The 16,212-nt window shown below is 40.1% G+C and overlaps 1 protein-coding gene across 2 annotated transcripts in view; it reads left to right on the top strand.

Annotated features, from left to right (window-relative positions):
- Positions 1–657: 657 nt before the first annotated feature.
- The window catches only part of LOC126325221 (serine/threonine-protein phosphatase 2A 56 kDa regulatory subunit gamma isoform-like), a 317,252-nt gene continuing 301,697 nt past the window's right edge, over positions 658–16,212 (top strand). The window contains exons 1-2 of one of the 2 annotated variants that reach the window (XM_049995158.1): positions 658–771; positions 1,042–1,101. In XM_049995158.1, coding sequence (XP_049851115.1) covers positions 697–771; positions 1,042–1,101 — 135 coding nt within the window. In that variant the 5' untranslated portion in view covers positions 658–696. Of the gene's footprint in view, positions 772–810; positions 830–1,041; positions 1,102–16,212 lie in introns of those variants that run through there. The other variant, XM_049995253.1, reaches the window with a different exon arrangement.

Genomic DNA, 16,212 nt, shown 5'->3' with positions numbered 1-16,212 from the left:
TGAAGGGCTCCTAAATTATCTGTTCTTGGTAGGTTGCAGAGAAGGCATTTAGTAATGTTTCGCAGGATGCCTTGCTCCGCTCACTGTTTACGTATGTGTGAATTTTCTCGGTGGATTATTGGATGACTGAAGTTCCTTTCGGTGACGACAGTGTGATTGGGGAACAGTTGTAAGAGCGTATTTTTCTTTAATGTGAGCATTTACATCCGAGGATGAGTCCTGAGAACGCTGGAAAGATTCAGTTACCAGTTTATGCCCACACTTGATTCTGAGTCTTGATCAAGCTTGCACACCGCTTCAATTTGTAATGTGACAGAAAAAGAACGTGGAAATAAAACAAGTAAAATTATGAAGAAAACGCGGCACAGAATATTTAAAAAATGTAGACACATTCACAAACGAACACGTAAAATGAGAGACTAGACTGCTGTGATAACAGAATGTGACTGTTAAGGTAGAACTTGGAATCAATTGCGACACGGTTGGTCTCTGCAGTGCTGAGTGTTGATTTGCAATCTGCTCCTTGGAAGATGGAGAAACAAATTAGCTGGAAAAACAAAGATGAAAAGAGAGAGCGAGATTAATAATTGTATAGCAATTGGAAAAACAAACTTTAGAGATTATAACAGCGGCGGTGCTGCAAGTGATCTTTGATTTGACCACGTGATCATGGCTGACCAATAGTAGTACTCATGCATGTTGCAAGTGTTAGTGTTGTCGTTAAATGTTGTAAGATATCGTAAAATGCCTAATAAAGCTAAGAAGGAGAAGGTAATCAGAAAATTCTATTATCTGAAAGACCGTTGGGATTTGTGACGCCTGCGTACACGTAACTATATCTTACAATTAATTTTTTTATCTGTAGATAAATAATACGTCGAAGAACAGCAAAGAGGGTGTAGCATTGACGCCGTGTCATGTTTTTTGTTGTAAGAGTTGTTTCATACCAATTATTGTAACAGCAAGCAGGTTATACAACTATACAAAACTTGTTCTCTGTGTTACAAGCTCAACTGCAGTAATTTGTGTACTTGTTTTCAGGAACCAGTTAAGAAGTCGGGCAATGGGAAAAATGGAAAAGATGCGACAGAGAATGATGAAGTGAGTGAAATAAATATTTGACAAGTGTGTAGACACTGTAGATTAGCGGTGTGAATGTATCCAAAGTATAGTGACTAACATAGTTATTTAGGCAGTTAAAATGAGACTCTCATAACCCTATCTGGTTTCCGTATGCGTTAGTAGGTGAGACATCTATAATTGGCATATTATTGAAGGTGCTTAGTTTATTATGATTATTTTCCTCGTGGTTGTTTCTGAATGCATTATACAACACATTGTATTAATGTGACAATTGATAGGCGTTTGAAATCTCGCGTAATAGCATTTCGGGTACCATATCTACACTCCACAGCGAACAAATTCGTATTAGTTGCGTCGGTACCCACTACTTAGTAGAAAAAGAGAGCCACAAAGTCGTACGAGAGTTAAAGTGCATGTTGACACGGAGTCTTCTATAAACGGCAAATGGTGCTAAAATGTTTATTGGTAGATAACTAATAAAGGTCACGCAATCGAAGCAAAATATGTCATTTCGTCAGTATGCTTTGATATTCCAACTTTTTAGACTTCCTTCGCTCTGAATTGCAAGCTGCATTTGTACATCACTGAATGACAACGAATGTTTTGCGGTTATTATTGCTTTCTCTTGTGGTGATTGGTTATATGTATGCCCTTGCCATCTTTTAGTGTGTATTATTTCTTAATAATCAATTTTGTGCTCTATTGTAAATGAAATTTGGGATGATAAAATGATTGCTCAGCACAGATTTAATTTCTGAGAATTGTAGTAACAGCTTTCAGCGGCGTGCGAATTTTAATTTAATTAACATTCCGTGGAAACCAGTGGAATTGATTTATTAATAAGTGAACGTCCCATCAATAGAAGTGGGAGGCACCATTAAAAAATTACTTGTAAATTCGTATTTATCAGACATTTCACATACACTGCCGGACAGGGCATCTTTAGTCTTTTATGCATTACAGTTAGCAGCTTATGTACTACAGTTGTCAGCTATTACCATCCATATCGATTCCCTCTTCATTGTCAAACAACTTTTTGTACACTGAATTTCAAATTAGCCCTTGTCACGCTGTCATAAGGTGAAAACTGCCAGTAATTGTGTTCAATAGTAATTACAGCTACTTGTGTTACTTCTTTTTTAGTTTCATGTGTATTAAATATTCTTGGTGCATTTGTCACATTAATTCTCTAAGAAAATCTGAGCTTTTGAGGGTATTTGCTGCTGTTTGTCAGGAGAGCAATTAACTTTTCGAGGAATAACAGACTCGCCACTGCAGCCAGAGACTATATGGGCATCAACAGGGAAAGCTATCCAGTCTCCTTGTTTCCATTATGACTTATAGAGCATGATGTACTACTCCATAGGACCTACTTGTCAATGGCCTGCTACATTGATGCCTAATGGAAGTGTAAGATTGGTGTGTATACAGGCCTGTTCTCCACTGTACTAAAGTGCGTTAAATTCAAGCCATGCCATCCAGATACCTATATTGTTTGTCTAAAGTGTTCTCTGAAACTATGAATGAGTAGTGATACTGGCAGCTAGTTGAATTAAATCAGGCGATGGGGAGGAAATTAGATTAGGAAACAAGACTAATGACAGTACATGAGTTATGCTATTTGGGTGGCAAACTAACTGATGATATCTGAAGTAGAGAGGATATAAAATGTAGGCTGACAATGGCAAGAAAAACGTTTCTGAAGCATAATAGTTTAACATTGAAAATATATTTAAGTGTTAAGAAGTATTTTCTGTAGGTGTTGGTCTGAAGTGTAGCTGTGTATGGAAGTGAGAATTGGTGATAAAATAGTTTAGACTAGAGCAGGAGAGAAGCTATTGAAATGTGATACTACAGAAGAATTCTGAGAATTGGTTGGTAGAGTATCTAATGAGATACTGAATACAATTGGGAAGAAAAGAAATTTGTGGCCCAACTTGATGAAAAGAAGGAATCTGTTGATACGACACATTCTGAGACATCAAGGGATCACTAGTTTCATCTTAAACGGAATTGTGGTTTGAGGGGGAGGGGGGGGGGAGTAAGACTTGTAGAGGGAGAGCAATGGATGACTGCAGTAAACACCCTGAAATGCAATGGAGTAGGTTGCAGTAGTGAATTGAAAATAAAGAAGCTTGCATAGGATAAGTAACATTGAGAGCTGCATCAGACCAGTCTTCAGACTGTAGTCCACAACAGTAGTTCAATTTGTAATTTGATTCACAATTTGCTTTTCTTAGAAAAGTGAATATTTTATGTAGCTGAATGACTGGCCACAAACAGAAAACTCTTGAATTTGATCATATCAAGTATAGGATTTTTCATCTGTATAACTGTTGTCTCTTCTTGCATTAGACATTACAGAAGTGTCAGATTCCATTGTGTCTGCTTTGACCCATTCTGTCATCAATATGGTGGAAGTATTCCAGCGTATACAGAATGATGCTAAATAGATACTCATGCCAACAAAAATTGGGCATTTAGGGCGTGGACAAGCTCAGTATACAAAAATTAAAGAACACTGCACCATCGCAGAACAAATAATATATAAAAAATACAGCTTTACGCTACATCAACAAAACCACAGTAATCAGGCAGTACCTGTATAGCTCAACTGCTGCTACTGATACCAGAAAACCAACACCTACAACCCCAAAAAGTTGAATCGGAGGTTTCCCTTGATCTTTATAGCTCAACACCTATCGATACCAAAAACTGTTACCCACAACTCCAAAAACTGGAACACTATCCACAACAACCCAAAACTCAAAAATCCCACAATCACTACACCAATTGAAACACAACTGACCTATCATAAATACACATCACACAGGATATCACAATCGCTGTATCAAAACTCTCCCTCTCTCTCTCTCTCCCCCCCCCCCCCCCCCCCCCGCCCCCCTCCTCTCATGGACTCACTTTCATATCCATATGTAACAAAAATGCAATTAAAAAAAAAAAAATTCCGCACAACAAACATAGAACTAATCAGATATAACAAAAATGCCAAACACAGAAAACATTAATAACTCACTGAAAACACTTCCATAACTCATTTTACCACATCAACTACCTAAACTCAAAATTATATTAGCACAGTGAAACCCAATACCACACGTTAAAATCAGCATGTCCACATCCACCACCAGAGGGCAACATCACATACAACACATCTACAAACACAACCTGCTCAAAAACTCCATGCTGTATTGACATCTCACATCACACCACCATTATGTCACGGGTCAAAGCAGACAGATGGAATCGGACGCTTCCGTTGTCCCCAAAATTACACCACCCTTCATAAACATTAGAAGATATGCTTACAACCTGTTATGCAATTCAGGTCAGAGTTAGACCTGACATACCACATCAATTATTACACTGCCTAGTGAAGCACAGTGGTGTTCAGATCATACTTTTAATTATTGGCAGCTTTCATTTTGAGCATTGCAGTTGAATGGTCAGTCTATATTTTGTTTTTTTGTGGGGTGGGGGTGGGGGGGGGGGTGGCAGTTTTGAGATGTTGGTGAAGCACCCAGCACACAGAATTTCGTGTCAGTTCAGACTCCCTTTGTTCACTAAAAACTGCATAAGATGACTGCTTCCTTCACTTGGGTAAGCGGTTGCCGTGAAATGAAACATCTGAGGTCTGTTTGGTCAGTGCCTGAGAGCTCAAGCTGCTCCGTCACTCCTCTGTGTATCAATCTGCCAGTTGAGAGGGGGGATCATGTCACTCACAGTACGAGTGGCTGGAAGATTGAGAAATAAGAAGCTACAGTCTTTTCTCACAGTAATACTTTTTTCATTGATTACTAAAGTATCTTGCTCGGCTACAAATCTTCATATTTTTGTACTGCATTGTGTTTCCTGCATATATGCTTCTGAAAACAGCACTTTTATGCAATTGTCTGTATTTAACTTGACGTCACAAATATGGCGGAAACGACCATAAACCACGATTCCAATATGGCGCATATAAAGTCGGTACGTACACATTATGACGACGAAAAGACATTGGAAAAAAAAAACACACACACACACACACACACACACACACACACACACTCTCACTCACTCTTTCCACCAAAAGCCTAATGACACTTAACGGGACAAGCATGGGAAATGGGGTGTTTTTGGGTGGGGGTAAACTAAATATAAAGAAATTTAGACACCCACCCTCATACAAAACCACACAAAACTACGTAAAAAAACAGGCATCACAAAACTCCCCAAATACCACCACTAAACACAATATCATCTGGAATCATCTGACACTTCCCTTGACCTATATAGCTCAACAGCAGCTCCCGATCCCATAATTTAGAATCACACTTCCCTTGGCCTATATAGCTCAAAAACATTTCCCGATACCAATATCAACATACATAGCCACACATTGGGATCGAACACTTCTCTTGACCTGCGCTCTGCTAATTTTAACGTCATATCCATTCCTGAACAAAAACAATGACTGATTAGTTTTACTAAAATTACCACACGATGTACAGTGAACAGCACTAAATTAACCTTCATACAAAATCGTTAACTCGCTGAAACGAATTCCACTACAAACACAGCCGACACTCGAACAATGCTGGATAATGAGCAAAAGCAAACTGAACCCATTACACCTCACAAACGGAAACCCTGAACATACCACCAGAGAGCACAACAAACCACAACACGACAACATCTACAAACACACCACATTCACAAACCAAACTCCGCGCCGTCATGACGTCACACATGACAACACCCTTACGTCACGGGTCAAAGCCGACGTGTGGAATCGTACGCTTCTGTCGACCCAAATCCTCAAATGTACGTATAGAGTTGCTCTCAGTGGTATCTCTAAGCACGTCTGAAATCTTTTCTTGATTTTAATTAGGGCCAGTGTTACATTGTTTATTGAAATTGGAGAAACCTGCGTGTTCAGAAAAGTTTCTTCATTATCATTGCAAAACTTGTAAACACACATGTGAAATAACATCTTGGTATGTGGCTGAATGGTATTCCTTACTCTTAACAACAGGAAAGGGAAAGTGATAGTGATCAAAATACTCACAAATGCAAGATTTAATGGAAATAAGAAATTCATTAAAGTTCACTATACACTATGTAGTAATCAGATAATGAGAAGACATTGATTCTGAATCTGTCTGTGTAACTTTTGGTGTCCCTGCTTGTGGTGACAGATATTATCAAGTCTATGACTCACTGTTGAACACACCTTCATTGTTACATGCTTCCTTTATCACATCTTTCACATGATCCAGTACATTTTGATAATGTGTCACTTTTGAACTACCTCCTTCATAAGCTGTTCCACACTTTGGCCAGTGGAATTTTTTTGTGCAGCAATATGACTTTTGAGCTAAAGTCAATTGTGTTGTGTTGATGTGACAATGTTAGGGAGGCAGACTAAGCAAAATATATATATATATATATATATATATATATATATATATATATATATATATATATATATATATATATATATAATGTCTCGTCCAGAGAGTAAACTGGGTCCTTTCGCTCATGTTAAGACAAAAGTATGATAATTCTGCTCTTGACAGGTTTCTGTTAAACCGTATCTTACATGTCTCTACTCTTTGTTGCCTTTGTGGGTTACTTGCCCTGTACAACCGAATGATATGGAGCATTATCCATGATAATTATAGAGTTGGTTTTTTTAAAAAGGTTTGAAACGCAGTGTCGTAAACCATGTCACAGGGTAGGGGGGGCTTTCATGTTTGAAGTGAATAACAGTAGACAGTTAGAAGTGAAAACCTTTGAATTTCTGGGATGTGTTATAATTATTATTTTCTTCTGCCTATTAGGACTGCCATACTACTGCTAATTGTATTGTCTGAATGACCTTTTTATAAACTGCCCACCCCTATTCACCCATGTTTCATCAGGTCAAATGATAATTTCAGAATTTGTTCGTGGTCATTTCACTAAGAAAGTGGCATCACCAGTCTGGAATATCTTGGCAGTCCATTAATAACTTTCAGCCAGAAATGGATCAGCGGAATCCTAACTTTTTCAAGACTTGTAACAAGGGCAGTTTGCTGTCGTGAAATAGGTCTGCTGCTATGAGGGTAGAGGCTTTTTGTGTCTCGCATAGCACTTCTATGAATAAAGATGGAATATATCTGATGACAGCTTGCATCTTTCTGAACAGAAAAGACTCTGAGATTTGCGACCCTCTTCTCAGGGTTGCCTCTTCTCCCTGGTGTGTGTGTGTGTGTGTGTGTGTGTGTGTGTGTGTGTGTGTGTGTGTGTGAGAGAGAGAGAGAGAGAGACTCTTGCTTTCGCAAATTTCTCCTTGCAAATTCTTGTCACTGATTACTTGCTAATTTGTAGAGCAGCTGCAGTTTACTTCACCTCCTTATCCACAGAAAGTAGAGGTGCTCCTCCATCCTCTCTCGTGGAACACACAAATTCACACAACTGTCTGTGGATAATCGTGCCCTGACACTTTTTGAAAGTTTTCTAGTATTTTGCTGTCTCAGGCAATCCCTTTTTCGAAAACTTTCATCACACATTTTAAGGTATGCAAAGCTTGGTCTTCTGAATCTCTCACAACAATGGCTCACTGAGGGCTGGCTGACACTGTTTTTAGGCGGAGCAGCAGAAGTGACAACAAAGTGGCAGCTGACAGTGCCAGGTTCCCATTGGTTTGCAAGTGGCAGGAGCTGAGCAGGCTGCTCCCTGCCACGTGATAACTAGTGTAAGAGGTCCAGTTGTGCTGTAGCTAGTACTGTCTATCAAGACTGAATGAAGTCCTATTCACACATTTCCATACTGAATATTGTCCTCGGTGCTTGGATTTAGTTTCCAGCAGGGGGACCCTACCGGTTGGGGCCACGTGAAGTAAAGTTTACTCATGGACTTCTTTCATCTAAAGGTTTGTGTTGCAGTTGTAACTCACAGGAGCATGCTGTGACTCGGTGTTTAGTAGGTTATTGCCCCAGTAACAAATCGTCGTGGTCTATGGTTTTCAAGAGCTCGAGCAGTTATTGACATTTGAATTCGTGAGTTATATACCACTCACATGGCTCAGTCGTATTGGACTTTTCTTCATTTTATTATTTAGTTTGACATATTACTTACACAGTAGATTGCAAATCACATACAGTTCTATTTACATTCTTCAACTCTAATTGCAACAACAATGAAACTAACAAATTTGGGTCATTCCACTTTGTTTCTCTAACAGCTGAATGCACTGTGCTTTATGAAAAAACACTCTATGCAAAGTATGAGTTGCAAGTCTTACATTTCCATGCAGTTTATTGCATCTCTTGACAGCTTGCTCTCATCCAAATTCATTCTTCATTTTTTCATAGTTTACTGTCTGGCTGCTCCCATGTTCACAAGTGCACAACTTGCAGGTAATGCAGTGGCTTTGGTGAGAGATGTCTCGGACTCATCGGCATCTTCTGTATGGAGTAGTCTCAAAGTCACTTCCTCTTTGAATTCTCAATTCAGCTGCAAGCTTCCTGTACCATTTCACACCCCGCCTTAGGCAATGTGAGTATGACTTCATTTGGTCAGAAAGATCTAGAAGAGACTTTGACTGATTATAGTCAATTATCATTGCTGGTTTTTTCAGTTTGCCCTTCCTGGTTTGAACTTCTGCTTCTTCTCCATGAACATTACTCACATCAGAACATCCCTCTTATATCTCGTCCTTTGCTTTGTGTTCCCCCTTCTTCAGTTTTGTCTGTACAGCATCTTGAGGATTCAGTTTTCTATTTGGTCTTAGAGTACCAACTATATGTGTTGATTGTTCAAGAAGCTGGTGTCCTAGATAAACACTTGTGTGAAAGTTGTCTGTATATAAGATTCTGCCCTCATTTAGTAATCCACTCATAAGGCTCATAACAACAGAAGTGGCAAGAGGAACACCAGAATTCGCATTCTTCCCACAGTACACTTCCATATTCCAGGTGTAGCCATTGTTTGGACAAAGTTTGCAATGACAAAACACTTGTGCCATTTCGAGGAAGACTAAGTTTTCTTCAGTATATAAAGAATAAGCACCATAAATTTGGAATTTAGTGTTCCTCGAAATGGCACAAGTGTTTCGTCAATGCAAACTTCTTTCTCTGGCACTACTACGCTTTGAAATCTCTGCAGTAATTTATCAATAAGAGGTTGAATTTTGAATATGCGGGTTCCCGGTGGGCACTGGTTGTTACCGGAAAAATGCCACATACGTAAAAGCAGTTCAAAACGATTGTGTGACGTAACATTTTTTAGATTGTTGTGATAGAGTGTATTTCTTAACCAATAATTTGGAATTCTCGGGTTTACATTTAGTGACATCCGTAAGAAAAAGTTGTTCAATTTGAGTTTAGCTGACATTAGTCAACTTTTTGAATTGACAGTTACTTTCTAAGACTTGTTTTGTGTATAAATTAGTTTGTTGAGTCACATATTCTAAAATTTCATGAGTTACAAAATATTTGAAGAAATCGTATGGTGTCTTGCATTTGCAAGTTAGTGCAACAGAAGCATTTTGCAATGTGTTCTTTATGGTTGTAGGTTTCATTTTTTGTTCAGTTTTTTTTGTTATGACGATGAAGTTAATGTTTAGGTGTTTGCATACCACTATAGGGGACAGCATGTTGACCACGATTAAAATTCCTACACATTTAGCCCTGTTTGGTTTAACTGCCGATTATGGTATGTGATGCATTGAGTTTGTGGCCAGAAGGTATGAGATTGACCAAAGTTGTTGCATTTTGGACCAGGGACTAATGAGACGTTGTGAGCAGGACAACATAGTGCTGTGCCTGGTTTGAAAAGTTGCATGGCCATTTGAGAGGTTGTGTGATGATAATATTTTAGCTATATCAAGATTGTGTTGTCTGGCTCCAGTTGATAAGTTTATGGTTTTCTTACGTAGTATATATGGTGTATGTGTTTACATCCATAAGTCTGTTTCCTTTATGTATCAAAATAGGCATTAATGCATTTTTTATTAAATAATGGGGTATGTTGTTACTGGCTTGTAATTGTTGGATTGTGATTGGTTCGTATCATGGAGTTAGGTTTATCTACATTGCTGAGGTCAAGTTTTCAAATGTAGTTTTATGGGCGACATTTTGCATTTAGTATTTTATTTGGTATGTTGTCATTATTATGATGGTGGTATACTTAGTTTGTCCATGAAAAAAAACCTAATTTCTGTGATTGTCCTTGTGGTTTCACATTCTCATATTACGTGTGTGAATAATGAATGGCATCATGGTTGCCATATTGTATAAGCTTGAAGTAGAGGTGTCTGCCATCTCGATGATGTGGATCAAAGCTTACAGGTGGTACCACGGTCTTCTGCTGTCGACACATTCCCTTCCCCACCTATTCTGCATAGTGCCACCCCGGTTTTTTTTTAATTTTTATTTTCCTTTTCTTCCCCCAGACCATATAATTTTCAGCATCCATCTGTAAAATCACATTTCACACTTTAAGTTCTCGTTTTCCACTTTTCCTGTGGTCAGGGACTCGTGTCGGCACAAATGTTGACACCCTGACATACCTTATCAGAAATTTCATCATCAAATTTGTGTGTCTGCTACTGGTAGAATTGTTTGGACATGGAATGCTCTTTCTCTGTGCTAGTCTCCTTATCTCCTCCCTGCTTTGTCAGTCCTGTTGTTTTGCTTCAAACGTGGAGTTTACCTTCACTTCATCAACTATGCGATTTCAAATTTTATCGTCAAGTTCATTACTAACCTCATTTTTGCTACTCCTCATTACTTTCATCTTTCTTCGATTCACTCTGAATATTCTGTGATAGATTCTGCATTCTATTCAACAGGTCCTTTAATTCTCCTTTTGTTTCATTGAGGGTAGTATTATCATCAGAAAATCTTATCATTTTCATCCTTTCACCCTATAAGTTAAATTCCACTCTCGAACTTTTCTTTTATTTCCGTTGTTACTTATTCAACGTACAGGTTGAAATGTGGTGGGAAAAAGACTGCATCCCTGCCTTGGACCTATTTTGATCCAAGCTCTTCTTATAGTCTTACATTGTCTTGCACAGTACATTTGCCCATCTTCTGTGCATGCGTGCGTGTGTTTGTGTGTGTGCGTGTGCGTGCGTCTCACTATATTACAGTGCTCTAGGAACTCAAATGGGTATCCACGGAGGGAAGGCAACATTCTGTTTGAGGAAGACCATTGAGAATATTTTAGAGCAGTGGCACTTGCAGCTGCCTGGAGAACCAGTCATACAGGCAGTATGACTAGTGGTGGTGTCGTGCATCTTTTGGTGGCTTGCAGACCGCGTCATTGTAGAAGTCTGTTTATGAGTCGATAAATGCTATTTGAGTGCCTTGAAAATCCTCAAGTCTTGCTTTCATTATGAAACAGAATATCAGACTTGCCTCTGATGCTTTCATCTTTTCCAAATCCAGTAACCTTTCTCCTAATAATTTCCGGGTATGCAGCCGGATCCCGTTGACATTCTGCCACGATATTTTGGCCCAGAGATGTCCGGCCATCATCAGGTGAGTACACAACTACTGAAAAGCCCAGGTGCAGTCGCGGTATTTATGCCGAATCTCGCACATGCGAAATGTACTGGCATCCTGCAGCGCATGCGTCAGGTTTCGACACGCGCGGCATAGCAGAGTTCTACGTGCTGCCCTCGGTGGTGAAAATAAAAGATCATCTAGTCGTTGAGTATCGAATGATGCTGTCGATTCTGCTGTGATTATATAATTTTAATAACAAGATTCCAATTTTTATCCAGCTGAAAGCCGTCACGATTTATAAGATTATCGGCAAGATGTATTTACACTGACTCCTTGATTACGGAATCCGGAGCTAAAATTTTTGTTCCATTGTATTCCATTGAATATTCCAATGAAATACAGTGCTCTGCTACTGCCAATTTTCACGGTTGCCGCAGACGGGTGTATCTTTCATGTTCTGTACATCGTTTGTGGACAGTTCTTGTCGTCTGGCCAATATATGCAGAGCCACATTCACAGGGAATTTTGTAGACACCTGCTTCTTCAGTTGTAAATCATCTTTAATGGATCCAACCAGGGTCTGGTTCTTTTCTGGTCGACGGAGGATAACCTCGATTTTATTCTTCTTGAGTAATCGGCCTATTTTTGACGACACATTACCGGCGTATGGAAGAAATGCAGTTGATTTAAAGTCATCAGCGTCCTCAGTGCGCTGCTTCTTGTTATGACACTTGCGCATGGCCTTTCTTATTTGGCGTGAAGTGTAGCCATTCTCTTTAGAAACCTTCTCCAGGTGTTCTAATTCTGCGTGGAAGTTTTCATCATCCGATATTACATGCGCTCGATGTATTAAGGTACTGAGAACACCGGCTGTTTGTGCTGGGTGATGGCAGCTTGACGCCTGGAGATACAGATCTGTGAGTCGGTTTCCTGTACACAGAATGTCCTAATGACCCATAATTTTTACGGCGTACTAGCACATCTAGAAATGGTAAAGTGCCATCTTTTTCAATCTCCATCATGAATTTGATGTTCTCATGTAATGAGTTTAAATGATGAAGGAATTTCTCCAGTTCCTGTCTGCCATGAGGCCATGCAGCAAAAGTATCATTTACGTAGCGCCAGAAGACCGTAGGCTTTAAGACAGCAGACTCAAGTGCTTTCTCCTCAGAGTCCTCCATAAAGAGATTAGCTACCACAGGGGACAAAGGGCTCCCCATGGTGACGCCGTCTATTTGTTCAAAGAATTCGTCACTGAATTCTGTGCTTCACACTTAAGAGCAAATAATGTCTTACATTTCCTTGAACACATATGTTTCATGTTTGACTTTTCAGAAAGATGTGCATTACAGGATGAATATATTTTTGAAAATAATTATTTTTTTTTTTTACGCAGTTCGTAAATATCGCGCTATGACTGGTTTACAAAAGCGCATCGCAATCTCGATTTCAATGACTTGGAAAGTAACGTGTTTGGTGGAATTCCAAAGTATACTTTCGTAATACAAAAATAAACAGCATACATGTTGCTGCACATCAAAGATATTTCTTAAACGTGTTTTTTTGCCTGAGTTTCGTTTTCTAAAGTGCTGGGAAATTTGCCGCACATGTATAAAAACATAACAATTCAAAGGATTGATAATCCGGAAATTTTTTTTCTTGTCAGAGTATACACCCTGCCCGCACTTGGTATTCTTAAACAGTATATTTACTATGAAGTTATTTCAGTGAGAAGATTGATTTGATAAGGAAAATGCTTTAATAGGCATTGTCCTTTTGAACTTTGTATGCCCTTGCCTCCTTGGACTCTCACTCACCCAGCTGTAGGACGACCAACAGTTTGACGATGACTCAAGCCATGGGTGTTTATTATTACTGGCTGAAATTTATTGCAGTGGTGGTAGAGTTCTTCTGCATGCTCAGTGCTACTGCTGAGCCTGTATTCTCCCATAGTTTTGTGTTCTGGTCTGTCCCTTACCATAACATGCCAGTCCTACATGAATATTAAGATTTTCATCTTCCTTTACACACTGTTTACAGATATTAAGAGAGACGTAATTCTCAGTTCTACAATGTGTATAATTAAATGACGGTAGGTCAGTCAAACTGTATCAGGTGTAGTTCAGTTAAACTTTCATGTTATGCACTTTTAAATGTTGCAAATTTATCCACCACATTTTTGGGGCTCGTGCTTTATAGAAAGCACTCCTGGTCCTCCCATGTGTCTTACCACCTGACAGCCCGCTGTACGTGGTCCCTCAATCTCCTGTGTGTCCTCACTGGTACTTCCTGGGGGTGTCGATCGAACCACCCTCCTCCATTTGTATCGGTCCCTTTGTCCTTTTGAAACTCGACTGTGGGTGCTTTGTTCATGTGTCTTCAAGCCCCTCTCTCTTCACTGTCGCAACACTAACCAACATCATGGCATCTGTTTGGCCACCGGCACCTTTTACACTAGCCTGGTTGACAAATCTGTATGCTGAAGTTGCTGAACTACCACTGCCCTGCCACTGTGATTTTCTCCTCAGCAGGTACGCATGCCGTTTGTCTGCCGTGCATGTCCACCCATCCGATGCCTCCTCCTTTGATGATCCCTTTGATAATCAGTATGGTGCTTGTCCCTCTTCTCTGTTACCTGCTAGAGTCCACTTTCGCTACTTACTACGGCGCCTTAACTTCACACTACCTGCAATTATCTCAGTGCATGTGAACCCTTCACCACCTTGGCTTCGTGAAGTGGCCCTTGTTAACCTTGGCCTTCATTCATTTCCTAAGGACGCTACTCCTGCCTTGGTCTATCACTTCCAGTTTTGCGACCTTTGCAAGGAACTTCGCAATAGTACCTTCGTGTACACTGATGGCTCTCGGACTGACTGTGGGGTCGGGTGTGCCTTCGTCATTGGCACCCGTGTCTTTCAATATCGGCTTCCAGCACACTCCTCAGTATTTACAGCCAAGCTCTTCACCTTGTATCAGGCCACGAAGTACATCCAGTAATACTGCCTTTCCAATTGTCTTCCGCTCAGACTCACTCAGTGCCCTTCAAAGTCTGTGTGCGCTCTACACTGCCCATATCTTAGTGTAGGGGGTCCAGGAAACCTGTCACTTGCTCACTGTTGGTAGAGCCAGTGTCATATTTCTGTGGGTCCCTGGTCATGTAGGTCTGCCAGGAAACGAGGCTACTGCCAAGGCTGCAATCTTCATACCTCAGCCCACAAGTGCCTTTATTCCCTCAGATGATCTCTGCCTCTGTCAGGATGTTGTGCCCCTTTGGTATCGCCAATGGTCCTCTTGTTTGCGGGAATAGCCTTCAGCGTATTAAGCCTCTCCCAGCACCTTGGACAACCTCCTCTCTGCCTTCCCGCCAGGAGGAGATTATTTTAACTCTGCTGCGTATTGGGCACTGCCTCTTTAGCCATCGTCACTTGCTCAGTGTGCTTCCCCACCACTTTGTCCACATTGCTCACAAATTTTAATGTCCGCCACTTCTTGCTGGAATGCCTCTTCTGTAACCATTTACATTCCAGCTTGGGTTTGCCACCTGATTTATTGGCCATTTTAGCAAATGACACGCGGGCTGTCAACCGCATTTTACTTTTTATCCGCTGCAGCAATATGACGGTCATTTAATTTTTAGTTTTGGACCTCTGTTACTGCATGGTGCTTTTTTAGCCCTTTTTCCATGTGCCTGTTTTTAGCTGTCATCTATTGTCCATTGCCACTGAAGCATAGTCGTTTAACTCCACTCTGCATTTGTGTTCTCTAGTTTTGGGTTAGGTGCGTATGACCCCAGCTGTTTTTTGTGCCCTAAAGCAAAGCAAACATTATCTTGCATTTTCAGCAACAAATACATTCATTTCATTGTTGATAGCTCTAAATTCACAGACAGCAGAAGTTGCAAAATATCAGAAGCTTGAGCAACCAGTGCAATGCAGGGACATATTTTTCACCTCCTCACAAACTTTGCCAGGATGTAAGTTCCACTGATGTTTAGATTCCACATTCAAAAATCAGTTCCTCCTGCTACTCTCTGTGACTGCTCTATACAGAAAAAATGTTATTGTTATAAATTATGTGTACCATATGCGGTGTTGTTTAAAACTGCTTCAACTGAGCTTAAGGGGAGTTGGAATGCCCTATCCCGACAATGTTAAATTTAGTGACTTGGCTTTCCTGTATTTCAGGAACCACAGTACCCATTGACATGAAACTTTTACAGGACATTAAACCGTAAGTTCTGAGTCTACTGACACTTAATAATTCAGGACTTGCCAGGACTCTGTAAATAGGTTTTATGATATCCACGACTGCTGCTTGGATGGAATGTTTATGGCTGTATGAACTGTTTGAGTACTGGGCATTGCAATAATTGCACCATGAATCAGGTCTAGGAGGGCAAAGGTGGTGGTCTGTTTTTTCATCACTTGACAGTCTATGGAAGAAGGTATCCCATACTGCGTGCTTAATCTTCAACAAATCCTCAGTGTTATTTCTAATGGCCATCCCATAATACTGCTGTAGTTCATAAATCATTCTGTCTGTCAGCCTGCCTCTTCTGGTTTTACCATAAGAAAGTTTCTTGTCTCTCAAACTTTGTTTCAGCTTCTTCAACCTGGTTCCCATCCTC

The sequence above is a fragment of the Schistocerca gregaria genome, chromosome 1 (genome assembly GCF_023897955.1).
Source record: "Schistocerca gregaria isolate iqSchGreg1 chromosome 1, iqSchGreg1.2, whole genome shotgun sequence".
Lineage (NCBI taxonomy): Eukaryota > Metazoa > Arthropoda > Insecta > Orthoptera > Acrididae > Schistocerca > Schistocerca gregaria.
The sequence above is the reverse complement of the archived record's forward strand: the minus strand, read 5'-3'. Positions and strand labels throughout refer to the sequence as shown.